Below are 24880 nucleotides of genomic sequence, written 5' to 3' on the forward strand. Positions count from 1 at the left end.
AGAGGCCTAAACCTGATCACGGTGAAGAATAAGTACCCCCTTCCGCTCATTCCAGAATTATTTGATCGTCTGAGGGGGGCTAGGATCTTCACCAAACTGGACCTTCGTGGGGCGTACAACCTGGTTCGTATTCGTCAGGGGGATGAATGGAAGACGGCATTCAACACCCGGGACGGCCACTATGAATACCTGGTAATGCCCTTTGGTCTCTGTAACGCTCCTGCCGTCTTTCAAGAGTTGGTCAATGACATCTTCCGGGACCTTCTCTACTCCTGCGTAGTGGTGTACCTGGACGACATCTTGGTCTTCTCTCCGGATCTCCAGACTCACCGGAGGGACGTTCGTCAGGTCCTGCTCAGGCTAAGGCAGAACCATCTCTACGCTAAATTTGAGAAGTGCCTCTTTGAGCAGACCTCGCTTCCGTTTCTGGGCTACATTATCTCTCAGACCGGCCTACAAATGGATCCTGAGAAACTGTCTGCCATCGAGAAATGGCCCCGACCGGAGGGGTTGAAGGCCATTCAGCGATTCCTGGGCTTCGCCAACTACTACCGCCTCTTCATACCACACTTCTCTTCCCGGACGGCCCCAATTTCTGCGCTCACCCGTAAAGGTACTAATCCCAAAGAGTGGCCACCCGAAGCAGAGGAGGCCTTTCTTTCCCTTAAACAGGCCTTCTCTTCCGCCCCGGTGCTGCATCGCCCAGATGGCAACAAGCAGTTCTTCCTGGAAGTTGACGCCTCCTCCTCTGGAGCCGGAGCGGTACTTACTCAAAAATCATCTTCCGGGAGGATGGTAACTTGTGGCTTCTTCTCAAAACTCTTCTCCTCCTCTGAGCGCAACTATTCCATAGGAGACCGAGAGTTATTGGCCATCAAACTGGCATTGGAGGAGTGGCGTTACCTGCTCGAGGGGGCTCTTCACCCGGTAATAATTTACACTGACCACAAGAACTTGGCTTACCTCCAGCATGCCCAGAGACTTAACCCGCGCCAAGCCCGGTGGTCCTTGTTTTTTGCTCGTTTTGATTTTGTCCTTCATTTTCGCCCGGCTGACAAAAACGTCAAGGCGGACGCCTTGTCTCGATCCTTTCTGGTGTCTGATCTCGAGGAGGATCCGAAACACATCATCGATCCCGCCAGAGTAATGCAGGTGGCTCCCGTGAGTCTAAATCGTCTTCCTCCTGGTAAGACGTTCGTACCAGTACCTGATCGGGAGAAGATCCTACACTGGGGTCATTCGTCTAAACTAGCTGGCCACGCCGGTCAGAAAAAGACCCTCCAGCTTATTACCCGGCACTACTGGTGGCCTAACCTGCACAAGGATGTAATTGACTTTGTTTCTGCCTGTGTGTCCTGCGCCCGCAACAAAGTTCCGAGACACCTGCCGGCCGGCCGCCTCCTACCTCTGCCAGTACCTGCTGCCCCCTGGCAGCATATAGCGATGGACTTCATAACTGATCTGCCCGTCTCTGCCGGTTGTACGGTCATTTGGGTGGTCGCTGACCGCTTTTCCAAGATGGCTCACTTCATTCCACTGCCAGGTCTTCCGTCTGCACCCGAGCTGGCTAAAGACTTTATTCGCCACATCTTCCGTCTTCATGGCCTGCCCCGTCACATCGTGTCGGATCGAGGAGTACAGTTCACTTCCCGTTTCTGGAGAGCCACTTGTAAATTGCTGGACGTCACCCTGGACTTCTCCTCCGCTTACCACCCACAGTCTAATGGTCAAGTGGAGCGGATCAATCAGAACCTGACCAGTTACCTTCGGCACTTCGTTAATGCCCACCATTCTGACTGGGTGGATCTCCTGCCATGGGCCGAATTCTCGTACAACAATCACGAGAGCGAGTCTTCCTCCAAATCCCCGTTTTTTGTAGTCTACGGTCAGCATCCTCGGATCCCGTTTCCCGTCTCCACCTCGGTGGACAATCCGGCTGCGGAATCTCTTGTTAACAAATTTTCCTCCATATGGGAGAGTACCCGGTCCGCACTCCTTCTGTCATCCGAGCGTATGAAAAGACACGCTGACAAAAAACGTCTGGACCCTCCTCAATTCCGCCCTGGGGATAAAGTCTGGCTCTCGTCCAAATATGTCCGGCTCAAGATCCCTTCCTATAAGTTAGGGCCTCGGTTCATCGGCCCACTGGAGGTCATCAGTCAGATCAACCCGGTGGCCTATAAATTGAAACTCCCGGCCAACTTACGGATCCCTAACTCCTTCCATGTATCTCTCCTCAAACCTGTGGTGCTTAACTCTTTTTCCAAGTCTACAGGTACGCCTCCTGCTCCGGTTTCTGCTGAGGACGAGTTTGAGGTAGAGAACATTCTTGCCACCAAAAGGGTAAGAGGAAAGACCTTTTTCCTGGTAGATTGGAAGGGGTTTGGTCCTGAGGAGAGAACGTGGGAGCCCCGGGAGAACATCCATGCCCCTCTCATCCTAGCTAAATTTCTGTCTGGCCTAAAAAAGGGGGGGCCTAAAGGGGGGGGTACTGTAGTGCCGGCGTCCCTGCCCTCTGCTAGGCAGGGACGCTGCTCCTCTCACCGCTCTGCTCCGTGCCCAGCATCCTCCCCCCGCTCTGCTGTCAGCGCGCGCTCCGTCCCGGCGTCCTCCTCCTGCTCTGCTCTCAGCGCGCGCTCCTTCCCGGCCCCTGTGCTTAGGGCGCGCGCGCGCGCGCTCCCCTCCTCTTAAAGGGGCCGCGCGCGCCGCCCTAAAGAGTCCCCGGCCAATGGCCGGAGGACTTCATCATATATAAGGCACCTCCTCCAAAATGGAGGTGCCCGAGCAATGTTGTTTGCACCTGTGTCTCACCTGTGCTTCAGCCCTCAGGTCCCGTTGCCAGTTACCTGCCAGTTACCTGCCTGATTCCTGCCAGTTACCTGCCTGATTCCTGCCTGAATACTTGTTACCTGTCTGCCAGTCTGAGGTCCGACGGTCTGCCTTACTACTCCTGTCAGTCTGTCTAAGGACCAGCCTGCCCGCTCACCTGGGAGCGCATATCAGCTACCTGCCTGCTTGCCTGAGGTCCGACGGTCTGCCTTACTACTCCGGTCAGTCTGTCTATGGACCAGCTTGCCCGCTCACCTGGGAGCGCTTCTCCGTTACCTGCCTGCTTGCCAGCCCGGAGGCTCCGTTGTCACGTGCTGTGACCAACAGCTATCTCAGAGACTCTTGCCCGCTCACCTGGGAGCGCATCTCCGTTACCTGCCTGCTTGCCAGCCCGGAGGTCCCGTTGTCACGTGCGGTGACCACCAGCTATTCCAGAGACTCTTGCCCGCTCACCTGGGAGCGCTTCTCCGTTACCTGCCTGCCTGCCAGCCCGGAGGCTCCGCCGTCACGTGCCGTGACCACCTGCTATTCCAGAGACTCTCGCTTGCTCACCTGGGAGCACCAATCTACCATCTGCCTGCTAGCCTACCCGGAGGCTCTGCCATCACAGGTCGTACCTACCCCTTACCCAGAGACTGCCCTGATCACTTGCCGTATCTCCCTGTCCGTTCACCCAGAGACTGCCCTGATCACTTGCCGTATCTCCCTGTCCGTTCATCCAGAGACTGCCATCCGCTCCCTTACAAGGGCCGCCCCCTTGTATAGTAGCTCAGAGGTTCCGCCTCCCGGACCCGTTACACCAGCTTGTGGAACACTTCCTCCCTTGGGTCCTTAGGGTTATCACAAAAGAAGGGATGTACAATCTCTTGACTCCTATGGAATCTCCCAGCCACTTTTGGTAGATATGAAGGATCAGGTTTCAAAACTGCCCTGTCCTGAAAAAACTGAGAAAACAGAGCATACATTGACAAAGCCTGAATATCACTGACTCTCCGAGCTGATGTTAACGCCCCCAGGATTTTGGCTTTTAGGGAGAAATTTTTAATGGATAACTCCTGCAAAGGGACTTTTTGTCAATGCTTCAAATACTAAATTCAAATCCCAGGGAGGAATCTTTGGACTAGGTATAGGTTTAGACCTATCACAGGACTTCATAAACCTAGTTACCCATTTATTGGCTGCTAGGCTATAATTATACAATGTCCCTAGGGCCGAAATCTGTACCTTGAGGGTGCTGGTGAACAACCCAAGCTCCAACCCTTTTTGGAGAAATTCTAGAATAGATTTTATCAGAACCTCTTCGCACAGTTTCTCCCCTGAACGAGACAGAAACTTCCTCCAAGTTCTACCTTATCCATGTCTTCACTGGCTTCCTGATTATAAGACGACAAGATATTAAGCCCTGGGAAAATCCCCTCTGTGTTAACAGTGGCCTCTCAAATTCCAGGCTGTTAAATGGAGACCTGAAACCAGAGGGTGGCAGACTGGACCATGAGCGAAGATCCGGAATCTCCGGTAAGACTCATGGATCGGAAATGGACATTAGCCTCATCTAGGCAAACCATGGTCTTTTGAGTCAGAATGGGGCTATTAAGATTATGCTCTCATGATCTTCCCTGATCATCTTCAGTGCTGCCGGGATTCATTACTGTGGAAAGACACGCATAGGCTAGTCCGAAATCCCACGGGATCTGAAAGGCGTCCACCACATAGGATTCTTCCCCTTGGTTCAGCGAGCAGAACCTGTCCACTTTTCCGTTCTGCCAGTTGGACAGATTTATGTCTGGGAGACTCCAAAGACCTTCCATCTGCTGGAATACTGCTGGATTTAGGGACCATTCTCCTTGTCTTAAGTGATTTTGGCCTAGGGAATCTGCTGTGTCGTTCTCCTTCCCCTTTATGTATAAAGCTGTCAGGGAAGATAGGTGTTTTTCTGCTATCCAAAAAATGTCCCCAGCAGTCTCCATCAAGGAGCGAGATCTTGTTCCCCCTTGATGGTTTATATAAGTGATCGTCACTGGATTGTCCGACAGTATGCGAATATGAAGGCTTTGAAGGATAAAACAAATTTTTTTCCAATGCCTTTTTTACTGCCAATAGTTCCCTCCTGTTGGATGAACTCTTCCTTTCCTGTTATAACGACATGCCCTGGACTACATGGTTGTGCCCCTGATCCAGTCGTGATTGTGTTTGTAGTTATAATGTGGATGGTCGGACACACCCATGGGCCCCCCTGCTGACAGATTTTCTATGCTTAACTACCATACCAGAGCGTCTATTGTTACCGAAGAAATAATTATTTATACTTCTTTGTAAACACCCTCCTAGCCGTTCTTGGCCCATCAACATCCCCACTGCAGCTGCCAGAATGCATGAGTTCAGGGTTCCTTATAATGTAATGACATTGCCTTCCTGAGAGTCATAACCAGCCCTGTTACTGCTGAGCAAACTAAGGACATTACTTTGTGTTTCTTTTCCTCCGGGAGAAAGCATGTCTGACTTGTCGAGTCCAACATAAGACCCAGAAAGGATTAAACTTTTAACAGTCTTAGTCTTGATTTTTTTCAGATTCAGTAACCAACCCAACTCTCCTAAAATAGCCATGACTCTTAAGAGTTGAGAGTTGCAGTGCTCCACTGACCTTACACAAAAAAAAAAATTGTCCAGATATGGGTTGATCAGCTTATCTTGCTCCCGAAGATGAGCTGTCATTTCCGCAATAATCTTGGTAAAAACCCTTGGTGCCAAAATGCAGATTGTCCAAGATGTGGAAGAGGAGATACAGATTTGTTACACACGTTCTGGGAGTGCAGTAGATTGGGCTCCTACTGGAAAAAACACACTATCTTTAACAAAAAGGGTATTTGGTGTGCAAATCCAAGCAGACCCCAAAATATGCATATTTGGATATTTGGGGTATTCGGTCGATTTTGAATCCCCGAGGGCTATAGACGCTCAATCACCGACAGTGAATGTGTTAATAAATAAGCTAAACAATATGTTATTTGGTTGGAAAAAGGGGTATACACTGTGTGCAGAATTATTAGGCAAATGAGTATTTTGATCACATGATACTTTTTATACATGTTGTCCTACTCCAAGCTGCATAGGCTTGAGAGCCAACTACCAATTAAGTAAATCTGGTGATGTACATCTCTGTAATGAGGAGGGGTATTGACTAATGACATCAACACCATATATAAGCTGTGCTTAATTATTAGGCAACTTCCTTTCCTTTGGCAAAATGGGTCAGAAGAGAGATTTGACGGGCTCTGAAAAGTCCAAAATCGTGAGATGTCTTGCAGAGAGATGCAGCAGTCTTGAAATTTCCAAACTTTTGAAGCGTGATCACCGAACAATTTCATGGCAAATAGCCAACAGGGTCGCAAGAAGCGTGTTGGCCAAAAAAGGCACAAAATAACTGCCCATGAATTGAGGAAAATCAAGCATGAAGCTGCCAAGATGCCATTCGCCACCAGTTTTGCCATATTTCAGAGCTGCAACGTTACTGGAGTATCAAAAAGCACAAGGTGTGCGATACTCAGGGATATGGCCAAGGTAAGGAAGGCTGAAAAACGACCACCTTTGAACAAGAAACATAAGATAAAACGTCAAGAATGGGCCAAGAAATATCTTAAGACTGATTTTTCAAAGGTTTTATGGACTGATGAAATGAGAGTGACTCTTGATGGGCCAGATGGATGGGCCAGAGGCTGGATCAGTAAAGGGCAGAGAGCTCCACTCCGACTCAGACGCCAACAAGGTGGAGGTGGGGGTACTAGTATGGGCTGGTATCATCAAAGATGAACTTGTGGGACCTTTTCGGGTTGAGGATGGAGTGAAGCTCAGCTCCCAGACCTACTGCCAGTTTCTGGAAGACAACTTCTTCAAGCAGTGGTACAGGAAGAAGTCGGTATTGTTCAAGAAAAACATAATTTTCATGTAGGACAATGCTCCATCACATGCATCCAACTACTCCACAGCGTGACTGGCCAGTAAAGGTCTAAAAGAAGAAAAAATAATGACATGGCCCCCTTGTTCACCTGATCCGAACCCCATATAGAGAACCTGTGGTCCATCATAAAATGGGAGATCTACAGGGAGGGAAAACAGTACACCTCTCGGAACAGTGTCTGGGAGGCTGTGGTGGCTGCTGCACGCAAAGGTTGATCGAAAACAGATCAAGGAACTGACAATCTATGGATGGAAGGCTGTTGAGTGTCATCATAAAGAAAGGTGGCTATATTGATCACTAATTTTTTTGGTTTTTGTTTTTGCATGTCAGAAATGTTTATTTCTAAATTTTGTGCACTGATATTGGTTTATCTGGCGAAAATAAACAAGTGAGATGGAATTATATTTGTTTTTTATTAAGTTGCCTAATAATTCTGCACAGTAATAGTTACCAGCACAAACAGATATCCTCCTAAGATAGCCAAATTGAAAAAAAGCTCACTCCAACTTCCAAAAATATTAAGCTTAGATATTTATGAGTCTTTTGGGTTGATTGAGAACATAGTTGTTGATCAATAATAACAATAATCCTCTAATATACAACTTGCCTAATAATTCTGCACATGGTGTATAGAAAGGGAAAAGAAATTTGCATCTGGGAACCCTGGTTGAATGCTCTAGGCCTGCCATCTGGAGTACTCCTGAGAGATTGCATATGGCAATTTCTGGTTTCATGAACACCTGTGGTATGATCATTCCAGGTTAACTGTTATAAGAATGGTCAGTACATATGCAAACGAATTATAACTAAATGGCAGATATTCTCACCTATATACATAAAAAAAAAAAAAAAAAAAGTATGAACATAGATTTTTCTGGAATGTTATCGGGGGGAGGAGGGAGGGTTGTATTAGTTTGTTTGAATGGAAAAAAATCGAATACTTGGAAGATGATGACAACTTTATTGTATTTGATGTATAACAATAATATATAATTAATCTGATACCATGTAACATTGATTATCATTTTGTTCTTCTAATCTTTCTTTGTAAAAATGGTATTGTATCATTTTCTTAAGAAAAATTATCTGATTAAAAAAAACAAAAACTTTGCACCATTGACAGACCAAAGGCATATTTGGTGATCTGCATGTATAGGAACATGGTAGTATGCGTCTTTTACATCCACTACAACCATGTAAAGGTCCGGAATCAGAAGTCTTATGGCAATTTTTATTGATTCCATCTTGAAGAGACCATGTATTAAGAACCGGTTTAGACCCTTTTGATTGATAATGGCCCCAAAGGCCCAGTCTGTTTTTTCTATATAAAAAAAAAGGGTGGGGGAGAATAGAATCCCCTGACTTTTTCCGGTACTTCTCCCAGGGCCTGCTTCTGAACTAGATTTAGAACTTCCATTTCCAATTCTGATTGTTCCTTGTGTGATTTTCTAGTAGATGTTACCATTAGAGTTTCTTGAGGGACCGAAAGTAATTCCAGCTTCAACCCCTTTTGTATTATCCCTAGTACCCAGCCACTAGATGAAATTTTTCTCCAGGCTGGGAGAAAGAGGGAAAGCCTTCCCCCTACCTGGGTGCTGGCATCACTAGGAAGATTTTCTTCCCCCTGAAAAGGGACCCCCAAAGATGAACCCTGGATTTTTTCTCTTACAATCTTCCCATCTTCCTTGATTCCTGGGAGGTTTTCCTCTGCTGTACCTTTTCTTCCGAAAGGACCTCCTCTTGTACTCTGAAATGGAAAAGCTGGGAAACCTTTTTTTCTTATCACCAGCCTTTTCCAGGATGTCATCTAAGACCTGACCAAAGAGGAACAACAGAACAAGCAATAGAGCATAATTTAGTTTTCGACTGTACATTTCCTGGCCAGCACTTCAACCATAATGCTCTCCTAGCTGTATTAGAGAGACCTGCTTACCTCGCCGCTAATCTCACAGAGTCGTCTGAGGGATCTGCAAGAAAAGCTGCCGCATCCTGTACAAAAGGCAGATTTGGCTAGAATCCTTTCCCTGGGAACGTGATCTTTTAGCTGATCTTCCAGCTGCTACAACCAGAAGATCATGGATCTTTCTGTACAGGTTCCTGTTATGGCTGGTCTCAAAGCACCTGCTGAAGCTTCCCAGGTATTCCTCAAATAACCATCTGCCTTCCTATTTAACGGTTCCTTTAGAATACAATATCAATTTTTGGAATTTTATCCCATAATGCGATTTCTTCTTCTTCAAACGGGTACTTCCTTCTAAAGGATGAAGGCAGAGAACATTTACTATCTGGTCTTTCCCATTCATCTTTAATGAGCTTTCGGATCTTCATATTCACAGGTAACGTACGCTTTTTCCTTCTTTCCTTCTTTCCAGCCCACCATAACATCCTCTATCGACTTAGGGGTTTTAGCATCCGAGAGGCCCATAGTGGTCCTTTCTGCTTTAACCAGCCTGCCTGAATCTTCAGGAGGGAACCATGGTCTACCCACTGCATCACCCTCAGATGATGAAGAGAAAGAAGAGGAGGAGCCTGATTCAAATTCACCCTCTGATTTAAAGGATTCATCTGAATCAGATGATAATGGTCTAGGTCTCTTTCTTCGCTTTTTAGCACCTTCCTGCATAAGGGATTTGAGGGAGTCCTTAAAATCTGCCTTAATGATTGACTTCAGATTCACTGCAAAATCGGGGGCCCCTTCGCAAATAGTTTTCTGTATGCATGATGCACAGAGCTGTTTCTGCCAGTCAGTTGGTAGTGGGGACTTGCAAAGCGCACACTCTCTATTTCTATATTTTGCATTAACTTTCCTAGGCCTTTCCTAATAGATAAATAACAAGAAAAACAAGTGGCCCATTAACAAGGTGAACTTTCATGTAGATCACTCACCACCCGTTGTAACTCAAGAGTACTGGATTCGAAGGCTGAACCAGATAAAGATTTCAATAGATATGCAGAAATATAAATATGTGCTCAATTAATATCACAAATAGTATGGTCTTATTCCCTTAATGAAAGATTCATATTGTGACAGATGAGATTATACAGCAAATCACACGAATAGGATAGAATATATATGGCCACTTGGACTGTCAGTGCTATGCACCATATACAGTTATTTCAAAGACAATTGCAGTATAGTAGCCTCTTTAGGCTCTCAGTGTTGTACGGCTGTATTTAGCAATGAATAGCTGTGGTAGCTAACCTGGAAAGGTAATGACACTATCTCATTGATATCAAGGGTAAGTTCTCATATTCTCATAAGATTCTCATGTTCATGGCACATAACTTAGTCTGCCGGGTGCAGACAATGAGCGGCCGCTCATCAGCTGCGGCAATACTCTGCCTGGGCAGATATCTGCTTTGAACAAATTGTAAAGGCTGCAGCCAACGAGAAGCCTCTTATTGTCTGCAGCCGGCACAACAATGCCATTTCAAGGGTGAGTATCCACTGTTTTAAATTTTAACAGGGTACTGAATAGATTGAGCTGGAGTTATCTGGAAGTGGACAACTCTTTTAACCCCTTAATGACAGGAGCAGTTTCAATTTTTGTTTTTTGCTCCCCTTCTTCCCAGAGCCAGAACTTTAGTTTTCATTCAATATGGCCATGTAAGGGCTTATTTTTTTGCGGGACGAGTTGTACTTTTAAACGCCATCACTGGTTTTACCATATCTTGTACTGGAAAACGGGAAAAAAATTCCAAGTGCGGTGAAATTGCAAAAAGAATGCAATTCCACAGTTGTTATTTTTTTTTTTACCACGTTCACTGAATGCTAAAACTGACCTGTCATTACGAGTTCGTAAACACCAAACATATATAGGTTCTTTTTTACTTAAGTGGTGAAAAAAAAAAGTTTTTAGGTAGGGTAGGGAAAACAAATGCAACATGTTACCGAAAAAAAAAATGGCGCCGTAGCGTCTCCATTTTTCGTGATCTGGGGCCGGGTGAGGGCTTATTTTTTGCACGCCGAGCTGACGTTTTTATTGATACCATTTCGGGATAAATCCGATGTTTTGATCGCCTGTTATTGCACTTTACTGCAATGTTGCGGCGACCAAAAAAACTTAATTCTGGCGTTTAGAATCTTTTTCTCATAACGCCGTTTACTGATCAGATTAATTATTTTTTTATATTGATAGATCGGGCGACTCTGAACGCGACGGTACCAAATATGTGTATGTGTTTTTTTTTTCCCCTATTATTTTATTTTGAATGGGGCAAAAGGGGGGTGATTTAAACGTTTATATTTTTTTAATATTTTTAAAAACATTTTTTTTTTTTTTTACACTTTCTGCATGCTTCAATAGTCTCCATAGGAGACTAGAAGCAGCAGTGTTCTGATTGCTTCTACTGCATACAGGCGAGCAGAGGTGAGCAGATCGCCTGTATGCAGTAGAAATGCTCAAATGGTATGAGCGCCGAACTACTAGGTGACATTCATAGCAATCTTTACATGACAACCACAGGGGTATGCTGCAGAACCCGGGTTGCCATGCCCACTCATTGGTGACCCGCGATCACGTGACGGGGTCACCGATAGGCGGGGTAAGTGACGCAGCGCTGTTAAATGAAGCTGTCAGAGATTGACAGCGGCATTTAACTAGTTAACAGCTGCGGGTGGATCACGATTTTACCCGCGGCTGTTGGGGGCACATGTCAGCTGTATAAACCAGCTAACATGTGCCCGTTTCAGGGTGGGCTCAGCGCCAGAGCCCCCCCTGAACCGGCCTTTACGACGTGGTGCGTACTATTACTGACCACGTCGGAAAGGGGTTTTAAAGATAATTTTTTTCAAGCTGGAAATCTCCTTTAAAACCCTTAACAGAAACTGCATAGAATGTTTCCTTCCCTCACTCACAACTAACAGTGCTGCCTCTTTGGGGTTGGCACAATGGACATATCTAGTGCAGTCACATGAGGAGAAAACTTTGGCCTGTTCGATGACAATGAAGTGGTTCTCCCATCCTTGAACAATCCATTCTTAAAAACTACTCCGGCATTTTTTTTTTTATTTTAGCACTAGATTGGTGCTACTAAGCTAAGTTCCCTGAACCTACTCTTATACTTACCAGCTGTCGTCTTCATCTTTTCCTGGCACCAGACCCGCGCCGCCATCTTGTCACCGCAACTTCTGACTGACCGGAAGTTAGGGGCGACAGTCGCCAGCTATCAATGGAAGTCTATGAGAGGCTCATTCTGGCTCTCATAGACTTACATTGAGTAGTGACTTCTGGATCGCCCAGCAAATAGTGGAGCGATCCCGGCAGGTCACAACCTGCTGGTGACGGACTGGAGCAGTGCTGACAGCAGATGAAGCGGATGGTGAGTATAGGACTAGAGGCAGGGAAATTCGATTAGTAGCACCACTCCAGCACTGCAACAAAAAAAGAACGCCGGAGTGGTGCTTTAAAAGTTTAAAGAGCAACCGTTGTTTTAGTTTTCATTTTTATTTCATAAATCAGTAGTACACATGAGAATAAGCAACTTCTTTTTTTGACAGAATTGATCATTCATTATCAAAATTCTCAATTCTGAGGTAAAATCTGTATCAGTGAAGACAGACTTTCCTATTACTGAGATAGGAGACAATTACTTAGTCTCCCGAGTAAAATAAGAAAAGCTTATACTCCCCTCCAGCACCAGACACAATAACTTCATGACACTCATAAGTAGTTATCATGTGAAGATATAGAATTATTGTTTTTTGGGACATTTTTCTGATGCCATTATGACTTTTTAACTTATCAATTAAAGTTTGACATTTTACTGAGTTTGAGCGGGATCCAATTCTATATTCACCTGTTTTTCGTCCATGGTAGTGGCGCTGTCCCGAGCTCCGGGGAGCTGGCTTTCCTTCCTTCTCTAACTATTTACTATGCCACACTTCTCTCTGAACTGTTATATTGTAATTTGGTTTATTCCCTGGTGGTACAATATTGTACCCACTAGCAGCAGAAGGCATCATTTATCCCAAACTGTAAGGGCCACTAATCAATAGTCACTCCCGGTAAATACATCTGAGGCTGATAGCTGGCTCCTAAGGCCAACACTGGTCCTGCATTCAGCACGAGGAGAGGCCATTATATGTTAGGTGAATATGGAGTCCAAATCATTTCACCATTCTCACTGACGGAACGTGTTTTCACCAGATAACCCCTTTATCATCTATCCTCTGGATAGATGATAACTTATTGATTGGTGGTGGTCCGATAGCTGCACCGATCAGTAGAATGGGGCACTTTTGTTTCTGCTAGTATGGAGTGGCAGTGCACTTAGTTGTCCGCTGAGTGAGGATTTATCTGGCAGCTCAGAGAATGAATGAATGGGGGTAATGAATGAAGTGGGAGTAAAAGTGTCCCTTGTGCTGCTGGTCAGTGGGGGATAGATGATAAAGGGGTTCTCTGGTGAGAACAAGTTATGTTCATGTGGCAGAAATATAACAATTAGACATCTGCTATGCACCATCCTTACTCTTAGAATTACAGGTCACTATCAGAATCAAAGAATTTTTTTGATACAGTCATAACTACTGAGCAGTTGGTGTATGAGAACTGAGCCATGGTGTCTATTATGGAGCCTAGAATCATTACTAGGCCTCTTTATTGACATCACTAGCCTTTGTCCCTGGGGTTAGCAAAAATGTCGCTAGGCTATTTAACCTCATCCCATTTTGCTGAAGGCTCGATGCCCTCCATGGATCCATAACCCCATCTCTGACTGATTCCAACATAATTTGAGATTGAATGGTGTCCAGTAATAGCTTCCAGAGATGTGACTAAACCGGTGTTCACACATTGGGATCAAATTGTCATTTTTTTGTATTTATTTTCCTGAAAAGCCTCAGCGAAAAAAAAAGCAAATCAGAGCAGGATGTAAACCCAGCATTAAGAAGGGTACACTCACATGTGGTAATCTTAGTGCATCATTACCAGACACATTCGTATTAATATATGTTTTTGCCTTCTTTTTACACAACTGCATGGTTTAAAAAAAATGAAACTGAAAAATAAATTGTGTTTCTGCCATTCTGCAGTAATGGGGTGGCTCTATTCTCCATGTGCAAGTAATATAATGCTAGACCTACACCGTACGGCACTACATTAATAGAGGTTACACATACAAGTCCCATAGGCATAATGAAATACAAATAATTAGGTCATCATAGATCATTCATGCATGTAAAGAAATCTAGAACACTCCTACATGAATACTTCAAAAGAGGAGGTGCAAAGGGAGTTTGTATAAAATATGAATTTTTATTAAAAACATTCTTACAAATAACCAGGACAGGCAAAAACCCTGGGGAAAACACATGCAACATGCAAGTATAGAAGGTATTATATTACGACTGATTGTATACATGTCCACATTCCACCTATGTCACACATGTGTAAATGAAAGTATGTCAGAAAAACCACCATCGAATAGTTCAATAAAAAGAAACCTTACCCATGTGGCAGGTGAAGCCCCCCCAGGGAATGCACAAGCAGAAAGTGCAGAGCCCACTTATCATAATAGAATACCTTCTATACTAGCATGTTGCATGTCTTTTCCCCAGGGTTTTTGCTTCTTGCTATTTTGCCTGTCCTGGTTATTTGTAAGACTGTTTTTAACCAGTATTTAATAAAAAATTATATTTTATACTCACTCCCTTTGCTCCTCCTCTTTTCCATTAATAGAGGTTACGCATGCTGTCTCGGTACACACATCCTGACACGTTTCTGGCGTTAAATAGCCATCAGATGTGTATACCGAGACAACAGGAGTAATATTTTAATGGATCAGAACTAAAGAAGTTCATGTTTTATTCACAAGTGGATGTGCCATTATCCTTTTCTACATTATAAGGCAAGTCAGCAGTTGGATCAGCACCCACGGGAATACAACCAGAGTGCTTTGCATTTACGTGGTGAATTCAACGTTCTCATTTGTTGCACTGTGGACAGAATAGGACATGCTCGCAGTTTCATGGATCTCATTCTTGGATTTTCACAAATGTGTGCCTGCATATGACACTCTATGGGTCAGAGTGCACTCGGACATTTCACATAGATGTGTGCATGCACTCTTACACGCACAGCTGCTTTTCCAAAATCTGGTGCAGAGCAATTAAAGGAGCACTCCTCCTCCTCTCAAAGTTTTTATCCTCTTAATATATTGCAGTCATCACATTATATATTACAATTGCTCATTTTGCCTTTCTACCCAGCTATTTCTTCTCTTTTCTCTGCTCTATGTAGAAACAGGAAGTCTCTTGTCCCTGCATTTACCATCCTCCTCTTCAGCTCCGGACTCAGCTGCTCCGCTTCTCCCCACTGTCAGGGGCTTGTGCAGTGATTCATGACTCATACAGGTTAAATTGACCTCCTGTTTCTACATAGATCTTAGAAGGATTCAGCTAGTCCGTTTTTAATCATGTAACATCATAGACCTAGTGGAAAAGAGAAGATTTATCTGGGTAGAAGGGTAAAATGAGCAATTGTAAGTACACAGTGCTTTATAATATTATGACTGTAATATATTAAGAGGATAACAATTTTGATGGAAGTGTTTCTTTAATACATGAATTGCAGCCAATAGGCAGAGCAGTCACATGGCCACTCATGTACGATTCAGTGAAACTTTCAATTTAACTAAAACATACCCAGTTATAAAAAACATTCCTCTGTAGTTTTTCTTCCTTTATTCTACATTTACTTGTTAATTACCATAAGAGGTGACTTACAATCAGCATAGTAATTAGCAGATTCTTCTTGGTGACTTGAGCATGGGAGAAGATATAATTCAGCACCAATGTCAGGTCACTCTTATTCTCTTCACGAAGACTAAAGACACATTTGTCATAATGACCTGGAAGACGACAATCAGATGGAGAAAGCGTCAATTGACTTTGCAGATGACGTGATAAAGATATATTACAGTAATACTGCGGATAGACAAAGTGCACTTTGGGGTAGAACAGCATTTTCAGTATTGGGTTGTATTCACATGTGCAGCTAAAGTGTTGCATGCAGAGTAAAGTTTCACCTGTGAGAACCACGTGGCCAAAAACAGCACCCAAAAAATAAATTTTCTACACTGCAAATTCTCTGTAGTATTAAAGGGCCAGCACATGCCAATAGCATTAGTATGCTCTAGCTGAAGAGCCTTCATTTTTGTAAAGAATTTGGACAGGGGTTTCTCTGTAGATTTCTCTCGATGTGTCATTACGATCTTGGTTATACAGCAGTGCCCCCAATTGTAAGATCACAAGCACTGCAACAAATAAAGATGGTCAAAGCGCTAAACTATTTGTAGGGTTGCAGTACCCCTAAATGTAAAAATGTTCAATTATACATGGCCTGATTATATCTGCAATTTGGTGGATTCGGTGGATTAAAACTGTACTTTATGCCAAATTAGGAATCAGAAATTTGTTTACAAAAAAAGGCTTATATCTCCATTCTCTTAGACTCACAATTATTTATTTATTTATTGATTTTTTGGGCAAAGGAACTGCACGAGAGCTTGTCTTTTGAGCTGGGAGTTATTTTTTAACTGATAACATTTTGGGCCACATATGATGTTTTGATTGCTTTTTACTGCAGTTTTGCAGTTCGTGCAGTGACAGAAAAACAGCAGTTCTGGCATTTGATGTTTTGCTTTAAGTGATGAACTTAGACTTTTACTAACAAGGCTAAACCAAATAAGGTTTTTGTTTGTGCCTATAATGTCAATGACAGCAGGCCCTCAGCAGTTGATGAGTACCTGGGACTGCACGCTTTATAATGCTGCTGGGAGAGACTGATGGTGGCATTCAAGGGGTTATCTGCAGCAAACAAAGCTTAGCTCCACTGGTAAATGCTGGCTGTATAACAGATAGCATCATCAGTACAAGATCAGTGGGGGTCCAACTCCCAACACCCCCACCAATCAGCTATTATTTGCTCCATGGAACAGTGCTGCAGAATGCAGCTCCTTGCACAGTGTAGCAGCTGCTGCTAGGTAGTGCAAAACAGCTCCGATACTAGTGAATAGGAGCTATTCGGCAGTACCTGGCAGAGGCCATTATCACTATAATTTTGAGTAGTAGTTGTTCTGCAGGATCTGGCAGTGTCCACTATTCCTATACTGTTGAATAACAGCTGTTCTGCAGTATCCAGTAGCTGACACTATTCCTATACTTCTGAATATGAGCTGTTCTGCAGTACCCGGCAGTAGCAGCTATTCCTATACTTCTGAATAGGAGCTGCACTGCAGTACCCGGCATTAGCCGCTATTCCTATACTTTTGAGTAGTAGCTGTTCTGCAGTACCCGGCAGCAGCCACTACATACCAAACGGAGCTGCGCTCTCTAGCTTGATTCCACATGTTTGCATCTGGCGACTGCTGGAGCTGTTTTCTATTGATAAGTGCAGGTGCTAGGAGTCTGATGCCCACCGATCTCGTATTGAAGGCCTATCCGACGGATAAGTTATCAATGTGGTGTTATAGGACAACTCCTTTATCACTGGTTTCAGCATAAAGATAAAAAAAGCACAAAATGTTTTCACACTATACATGTATCAATTATAACAGGCAATTGGAAAAAAGGAATCTACTGTAAGTGGCGAAAAATAACTTGCTGAATTGTATATTGCTACAATAATTGTAGCGCAAAGAGCATTTCCAATCTCCTGTACAGTCATGGACAAAAATTTAGAGACACACTCAAATTTTGATTTTCACACATTTGCTGCTTCAAAATTTTTAGATTTTTTAGTCAGATGTTTCTACGGTTAATGAAGTACAATTATAAGCATTTCATAAGGGTTTGCACTTTTACTGACAGATAAAACAAGTTTATTTAAAGACTGAATATTTGCAGTATTGACTGTTATTTTTCAAGACATCAGTAATTCACCCTTGCATGTTGGTTATCAGTTTGGCCAAAACCTGACTGGTGATAGCCCATTTCTGTCTAGTTAGGGCTTGGAGTTTAATATCATTTCTATGTTTTGTTTTTCTCCATTCGCTTTTTGAGGAGTGTCCACAGGTTCTCAATGGGATTGAGATCTGGGGAATTTCCTGGCCATGTACCCATCGAAGAATGATTGTCTGGAGAAGAAACGGCAAGTGCTTCCATGAGTCCTGTGTCATGCCAACAGTAACATCATGAGGCCATTGATGTGTGGTTGGCTTTTCATCCAAGGGAGTGGGCTCACTCACAATTTTACCTAAGAACACTGCCATGAATAAACATGGGATCTAAACATAGTCCAAGCGCAACTTCTCCCAATGGTCCAGGAGCAATGTGGTGATGGACAGAGCACCATGTCAGAAAACAAAAGTGATAACTACAAGGCTTGGTGAACAAAACATTGAAGTTTTGAGTCCATGGCCAGGAAACTCCCCAGATCTCAATCCTATTGAGAACCTGTGGTCAAGTGCACAATAAGCCGGGCGAATTGCAGAAGTCTTGAAAAATAAAGGTTAACACATTGAGACTTCCCATAAACTTTATACATAGGTCAATAAAAGTTTAAAAAAATGTGAAATGCTTACAACTGTACATCAGTAACCATAGAAACATATAACTAAAAGATCTAAAAACACAGCAAAAATGTGAAAACCAAAACTTTTGGCCACGAGTGTAGCTTGTACAATAGTTCTCAGCCACTACCAGACTTCACCAGAAGATGGCAGCAAAAGACCATTTTAATGAACAAAGTCTCACTGCAAGGATTCTTAAACTTATTCTATTGTCGGCTTGGCCCAACAGACAAACTGAGATAAAGCTTGGGCATCACCTGATAGACCAAGATAATGTCTGGCCTCACCATCTGTAGTGGAAGTCTACATTAAAAATATCTAAACTAGATTGCTGCAGCCAGAGAAAAGACTACGTAGCATATGATAACTTCTAAAAACTGCCTCTTCCCCCTTATCACAGCTATGCCTTAGTAACAACCAGGGAGCATAAAGGCCCCCCCCCCCCCCCATACAGTGGCATGTAAAAGTTTGAGCACCCCTGGTCAAAATTACTGTTATTGTGAACAGTTAAGCAAGTTGAAGATAAAATGAACTCTAAAAGGCTTAAAGTTAAAGATGACATACTGTATTTCCTTTGCATTTTAGGCAAAAAAACACAAAAACATAAATTGGCATTTTTTTTTTCATTTTAAAAATTATGAAAGGGAAATGGGCCGATGCAAAAGTTTGGGCACCCGTGAAGATTTGTGTGCTCAGATAACTTTGACCAAGGTTTCAGACCTTAATTAGCCTGTTAGAGATATGGCATGTCATCGTTAGGAAAGGCCAGGTGATGCAAATTTCTCAGCGTTATAAAAGCCCAGCCTCCTCTAACCTTGTGCCAAAAAACAGCAGCCATGAGTTCTTCTAATCAGCTGCCTAGCTCTCTGAAAATGAAAATGGTGGAGGCCTACAAAGCAGGAGAAGGCTATAAGAAGATAGCAAAACGTTTTCAAGCTGCCCTTTCCTCAGTTCGAAATTTAAATGAGAAATGGCAGTTAACAGGAACAGTGGAGGTAAAGATAACCCAGCAAAATTTCAGCGAGAGCTGCTTGTAGAATTGCCAGAGAGGTAAATCAGAATCCCTGCTTGACTGCAAAAGACCTTCAGAAAGATTTAGCAGACTCTAGCTTTGTGGTTCATTGTTCTACTGTTCAGAGACACCTGCACAAATACGGCCTTCATGAAAGAGTCATCAGAAGAAAACCTCTCCTGCTTCCTCACCATAAAATTTAGCGTCAGAAGTATGCAAAAGAACATCTAAACAAGCCTGATGCATTTTGGAAACAAGTCCTGTGGACCGATGAGGTTAAAATAGAACTCTTTGGCCACAATGATCAAAGATATGTGTGGAGAGGAAAGGGCACAGAATTTCAGGAAAAGAACATTTCGCCAGCCATTAAGCATGGGGGTGGATCAATCATGCTTTGGTGTTGTGTTGCAGCTAATGACACGGGGAACATTTCTCGGGTAGAGGAAAGAATGGATTCAATGAAAATTCAACAAATTCTTGATGCAAACATAACACCATCTATAAAAAAGCTGAAGTTGAAAAGAGGATGGCTTCTATAAATGAATAATGAACCTAAACACACATCAAAATTCACAATAGACAACCTCAAAAGGCGCGAGCTGAAAGTTTTACAATGGCTCCCACAGTCCCCTGATCTGAACATCATTGACATTAAGTGGCTAGACCTCAAAATAGCAGTGCATGCAAGACGACCCAGGAATCTCACAGAACTGGAAGAATTTTCCAAGAAGAAGAATGGATGAAAGAAGAATTGAAAGACTCTTGGCTGGCTACAAAAAGTGTTTACAAGCTGTGATGCTTTCAAAAGGGGGTGCTACTAGCTACTAGTCATGGAGGGTGTCCAAACTTTTGCATTGGCCCATCTTCCTTTTTGTACATTTTCAAATGTAGAAAAAATGAAGAAAAAATTATATATATATATATATATATATATATATATATATATATATATATATATATATATATATATATATATATATATATATATATATATACACACACACACATACATACACTTTCTTTTTTCATCTTTAACTTTACGCCTTTTAGAGGTCATTTCATCTTCAACTTGCTTAACTGTTCACAATAACAGTAATTTTGGCCAGGGGTACCCAAACTTTTACATGCCACTGTACACATTAGACCGGCGGAGCGTGTCGGTAGGTTTGGCTGACAGTCTAATGTGTATGGGGCCTCCAGGCTTTCCTACAAGATGATGTCAGAGGAGGGAATGATTATGTTCTCCAGGAGATAAGACGCAGCAAGATAAGTCGGGCAGAGGCTCTTTCATAGAAAAGACAGGAGTGCACAGCTGAGCCGAGCGCTCCTGCGTATGGAGGAGTCGAGGGGAGATGGCTGTTCAGACAACAGCTGTCTACTGTGTTTGAGGAGGCTTTACAGCTTTCAGAAGCACTGCTATGAAGATAAAATGAGACATTTGCTAAGATTGTAATAACAAAAAAAGATGCCAAAAAAAAGATGCCAAAGAAAAAGAATACAAAGTTATGTATTCTTACTCAATGAGATAAAAGGTAATTGCGTGGAACATACCATGCTGGAACTGGGTTTCAACTTTCAAATACTGACGAAGCAAATCCATGACTACAGCTTTCATGTGACCTCGAATGCCGCTTCGGTATCTGACAAATATGTATAGATAATATAAGGTAACCTGGTGAAGGCGTTATAGTAAAGTTACAAAACAGTGATGTTTGAAAATGTTTAAGACTGATTCTATGGAGAACTTTGAAGTAGCACATGAAAAAAAAATCAATTCTAAAATGCATCTTTCTCTACATTGTGTTGCAGATGTATTGAGGAAAAACACTTACGGATTAAAGATAAAAAAAAATCACTGCACTAAGTAAAAAAATCTCATTAAAAAGGCATGTCCTTGCCCTAGGGTCAGATTTACATACTACTACTACATACTGTCATCCACACAGCTGCTTCTGAACATGTGCAACAAGGAGAAAGGGAGAAATCCCTCATGTCTCTTAGTGCAGTGATTGTGGCGATACTTTATCAGCTAGTTTCCCCGCACTAGTTCAGCGTTAACTGAAAATTAGAGCTAAAGCCTGTATAATGGAAAACTGATAAGAATACAAGTCATATAATGTCCAGAAAAATTGTCATACATCATGTACACACGGCTCACAGAAAAAGACAAAAAATTCAAAAAACATCACAGAGAAGAAACCACTCTTCCCAACCCCAGGTCAGATTACCAATACACTAGCAGGATGCAGCAGACCCCCATGATAGAGACAGGGTCAGCACAGGTGCATATTTATTATCTATTTCTAAGATCATATGAATTGAGTGACTTACAGAATTATTATATTCATATGTATTTATATTCATATTGTTACTAATCTGTCACTCTGCATATATATTTATGCATATTAACCATCAGGGCTCCCCACAGTACTCACCCACCTCTTTGTCTTTGTGCTGTATTTTGGAATATTTTTTTAATAATTTGTTCAATAAAGATTATTAATTTTTAAACTTAATGTGTGATTCCTAGCACAATTTTTTGTTTTTGGTATCTTTATGGATCCTAGTGCAATTTGGGACAGTTATACTCTTACCTGGGTTTACATATTGGTGATTTGTTTATTACTAATAGCAGACAGTATACTTAATTACAAACAATGGGACCATCACTGCACAGTATATTCTGCACATACATCTTGCACTTTTTGAGCAGTGTTATAATTTGCAGTTTAGGATTTTTTATACACTACTGACTTTATAAATATTATCTTTATTTATTTTATTTCTTATTTTTGGCCATTTAGATCTGTATACTTGTAATTAATGTATATTCTTGTGTATATTATTGTCCTATTGTACTATGTATGTATAATATTCTCTCTGCAATCTATGTTTATTTTTTCTGAGTTGTAATAATAACAATTCCCCACAAGATGGTGATATATATGTCTATATTAATTGAATGCTTTATGCATTATACATGTATTTATAATTATGTATTATTGTTCTGTATTTGTTATCCATATGCATATCATCAGTTGAATTGTGAGACCACGTTTATACAGATGCTGGCCACCAGGCCACATGCCTCCCTCCTTCCCCACCCAGCGTCTCATCGGAGGTCGCGCTGCGCATACATGTGCAGTGTGACTTCCGGGACGTCGGCGAGAGATGCAATGACCAATGCCACACGTGCGTCGAACTACACAGGTGGATTGCTAGGCAAAATGGGCACTATTTAAACTGCTGATACCACTCACCCAGAACCCCCTGACGAAGCTGACGTGAAAAACCCATTGGGTTACTTGGGCAGTGTGGTCTCTGCTTCATAACGGCACATGGTGGGTATGATGACTTATCCATATACTGACTATCTGCAGGTCCCAATATAGGGGGCTATCTCTCATGGTTTCTAGTTATATATACTTATAACAAGACCGTTTTCCGAGTTGGTGCCACATTCTTCCAGGGACAATCATATTGTTATAATAGTTGTTATATATACACTATATGCTCCTGGTAGTTTTTTTTTATACATCATTCCATACCTGTACCAACCTAATAATATTGTCCGCTTTTATGTGTATTTCTCATGCATTTTTGACCACAGTGCCCATTTTTCCTTTAATTGTGTTTTTTAAGGCTGTTTATTGTGTCTTGTAGTTATGATTATATTGTATTTTAATAAAGTTTTTGGTATTATTCATAAAATATTTTTCCTATACTTTAATATATATTTTTGGTGGTGGTATATATAGGAATATGTACAATTTCTCAGTACCCTCAATAGTGTATTTGATTTTGGTTATTTAAATACGGTTTCCAATATCCAGTTTTTCTTATAACACCTTAGATGGTTGTCTCAAGACCCCACAGAGTGGCTGATGCAGCATGTATTCTGAAGAGGAAGGCAATAATAAGACCGTGCAGTATGCTTGTTTGTTAGGTGAGATGATTTTTAAGCTGACTTGTAAATCATCATTTCTGGCAGCAAATCGTCCTGTGCAGATATGGTACAAATCGATTAGCAACATGACGTAGTGGTTGAAACACTGAATTCAGCGATGTATCACTTATTAGGCTGTGTGCTGTTGTTTACTTATAATGGAGGGTTTTATCACTGGGACATTATCATTGCCCAGACGAGCTGCCTTGTGCCAAGCACTCCAACCACATTCCCTTCTATGATGAGCAGCTGTCGATATACAATATACATAGAAAGCTGTGGTGTGAGCGAGGTTAGCTTTCTGAGCTCTTCTGCATTTTACATCTAAGAATCCTGATTTGTCACAACTGCTGCACCCTGTAATCTTGGTGATACATCGTTGGGATCAGGGTCTCTTTTCCTACATCATACTGTTCTCAGATGAGGTAGCAAAAACCTAGTGACAGATTCCCTTTAAGTATTGCTTTTAAATGTTATAACTTGGTGCAAAATTACATGAATATTCCCATGGGAGAAAGTGGTGGCGTTTTTATTATAATCAGCCAGTTGTCCATTTCCATGAAATATATGGGAAGAAAATATTATATAACTTGTTCACTTTAGACATCTAAAAATGAAACCAGAATTCTAAAGTCTGAGAAGATCATTAAAGGCTTGTGACAGCAAAAGTATCTAAGACTATGTATACACTTTCAGAACAGTTTTTTAAATTGCTCCAATGAATGTATTCAAAGTATTAAGAAATAAAAACAATTGGCAACTTTGCAAAAATAGTATTTTTTTAATAAATCTATGGTTTTCTTCACTACTTCAAGATGTCTTGTGGGGAGCACTTATATAATGCTGGGCAGTTCGCCTGATCTAATAATATAGGCATCATCAATAGACAGTGCGCATCACACGTACCTGTGTGACTAGAATCCTATAAAAGCCTCATGTGCATTTTTAATACTAGGCAACCATCCTCTCCATGAATTGATAGGTCTGTGAGTGGTTGCTCCATCAGCATTTTGCACCTGTGCTGCCCCCGCCTCTATCATGGGGGTCTGCTGCATTACGCTACTGTATTGGTAATCTGGCCTGGAGTTTGAAAGGCTGTTTTTTTCTGTGGCATTCAGTAGATTAACAAGAGGTAGGAGACAAATGGATCTGTTTGCAATTGAAAAGATACAGACACATAGATCTGCATGTAGTGACAAAATGGTACAATGTTTTATATGACACATTTTACTCTATTTCCTCTTTCAGATGAGTTTAAGATATTAAAGGGTTATTCCCATCTCCAATATCCTATCACAATATGTAGTGGGTGTAATAATAACATTAGCAAATACCTCCAATTAGAAATTTAGTATAGTTCTTCTGATTCGCTACGTCTCTTTCCTCATGTGCAGGCATTGCAGGACCTTAGGTATCCATGGGTACGACCACTGATATAGTGACAGTTCGTTAGCTAGTTGCTAGTGGTCGTATCGCCTCCAGAAGAAGCTAGGCGAAACGTGCGCGTCGGGGCAGGAAGCAGGAGCCTTCATATTTGAGCGTGCTACACAAAACAGGTTATTATTTGGGTCTCCTTTTCTTTATTACTATATAATGTGCCAGTGACCTAGAAAGCGTCAGTTTCCAT

General features: G+C 42.2%; 1 protein-coding gene across 2 annotated transcripts in view; it reads right to left on the reverse strand.

Moving 5' to 3' along the window:
• The window catches only part of ACACA (acetyl-CoA carboxylase alpha), a 486736-nt gene that overhangs the window by 383221 nt on the left and 78635 nt on the right, over positions 1 to 24880 (reverse strand). For both annotated transcript variants that reach the window (XM_073666704.1, XM_073666703.1), the window contains exons 24-25: positions 20859 to 20947; positions 15510 to 15634 (exon numbers count right to left, since the gene is read on the reverse strand). In XM_073666704.1, coding sequence (XP_073522805.1) covers positions 15510 to 15634; positions 20859 to 20947 — 214 coding nt within the window. The remainder of the gene's footprint in view (positions 1 to 15509; positions 15635 to 20858; positions 20948 to 24880) is intronic.

Source organism: Phyllobates terribilis, unplaced genomic scaffold (assembly GCF_046119375.1).
Source record: "Phyllobates terribilis strain yellow unplaced genomic scaffold, ASM4611937v1 Scaffold_2__4_contigs__length_985480577, whole genome shotgun sequence".
NCBI classification, from domain to species: Eukaryota; Metazoa; Chordata; class Amphibia; order Anura; family Dendrobatidae; genus Phyllobates; species Phyllobates terribilis.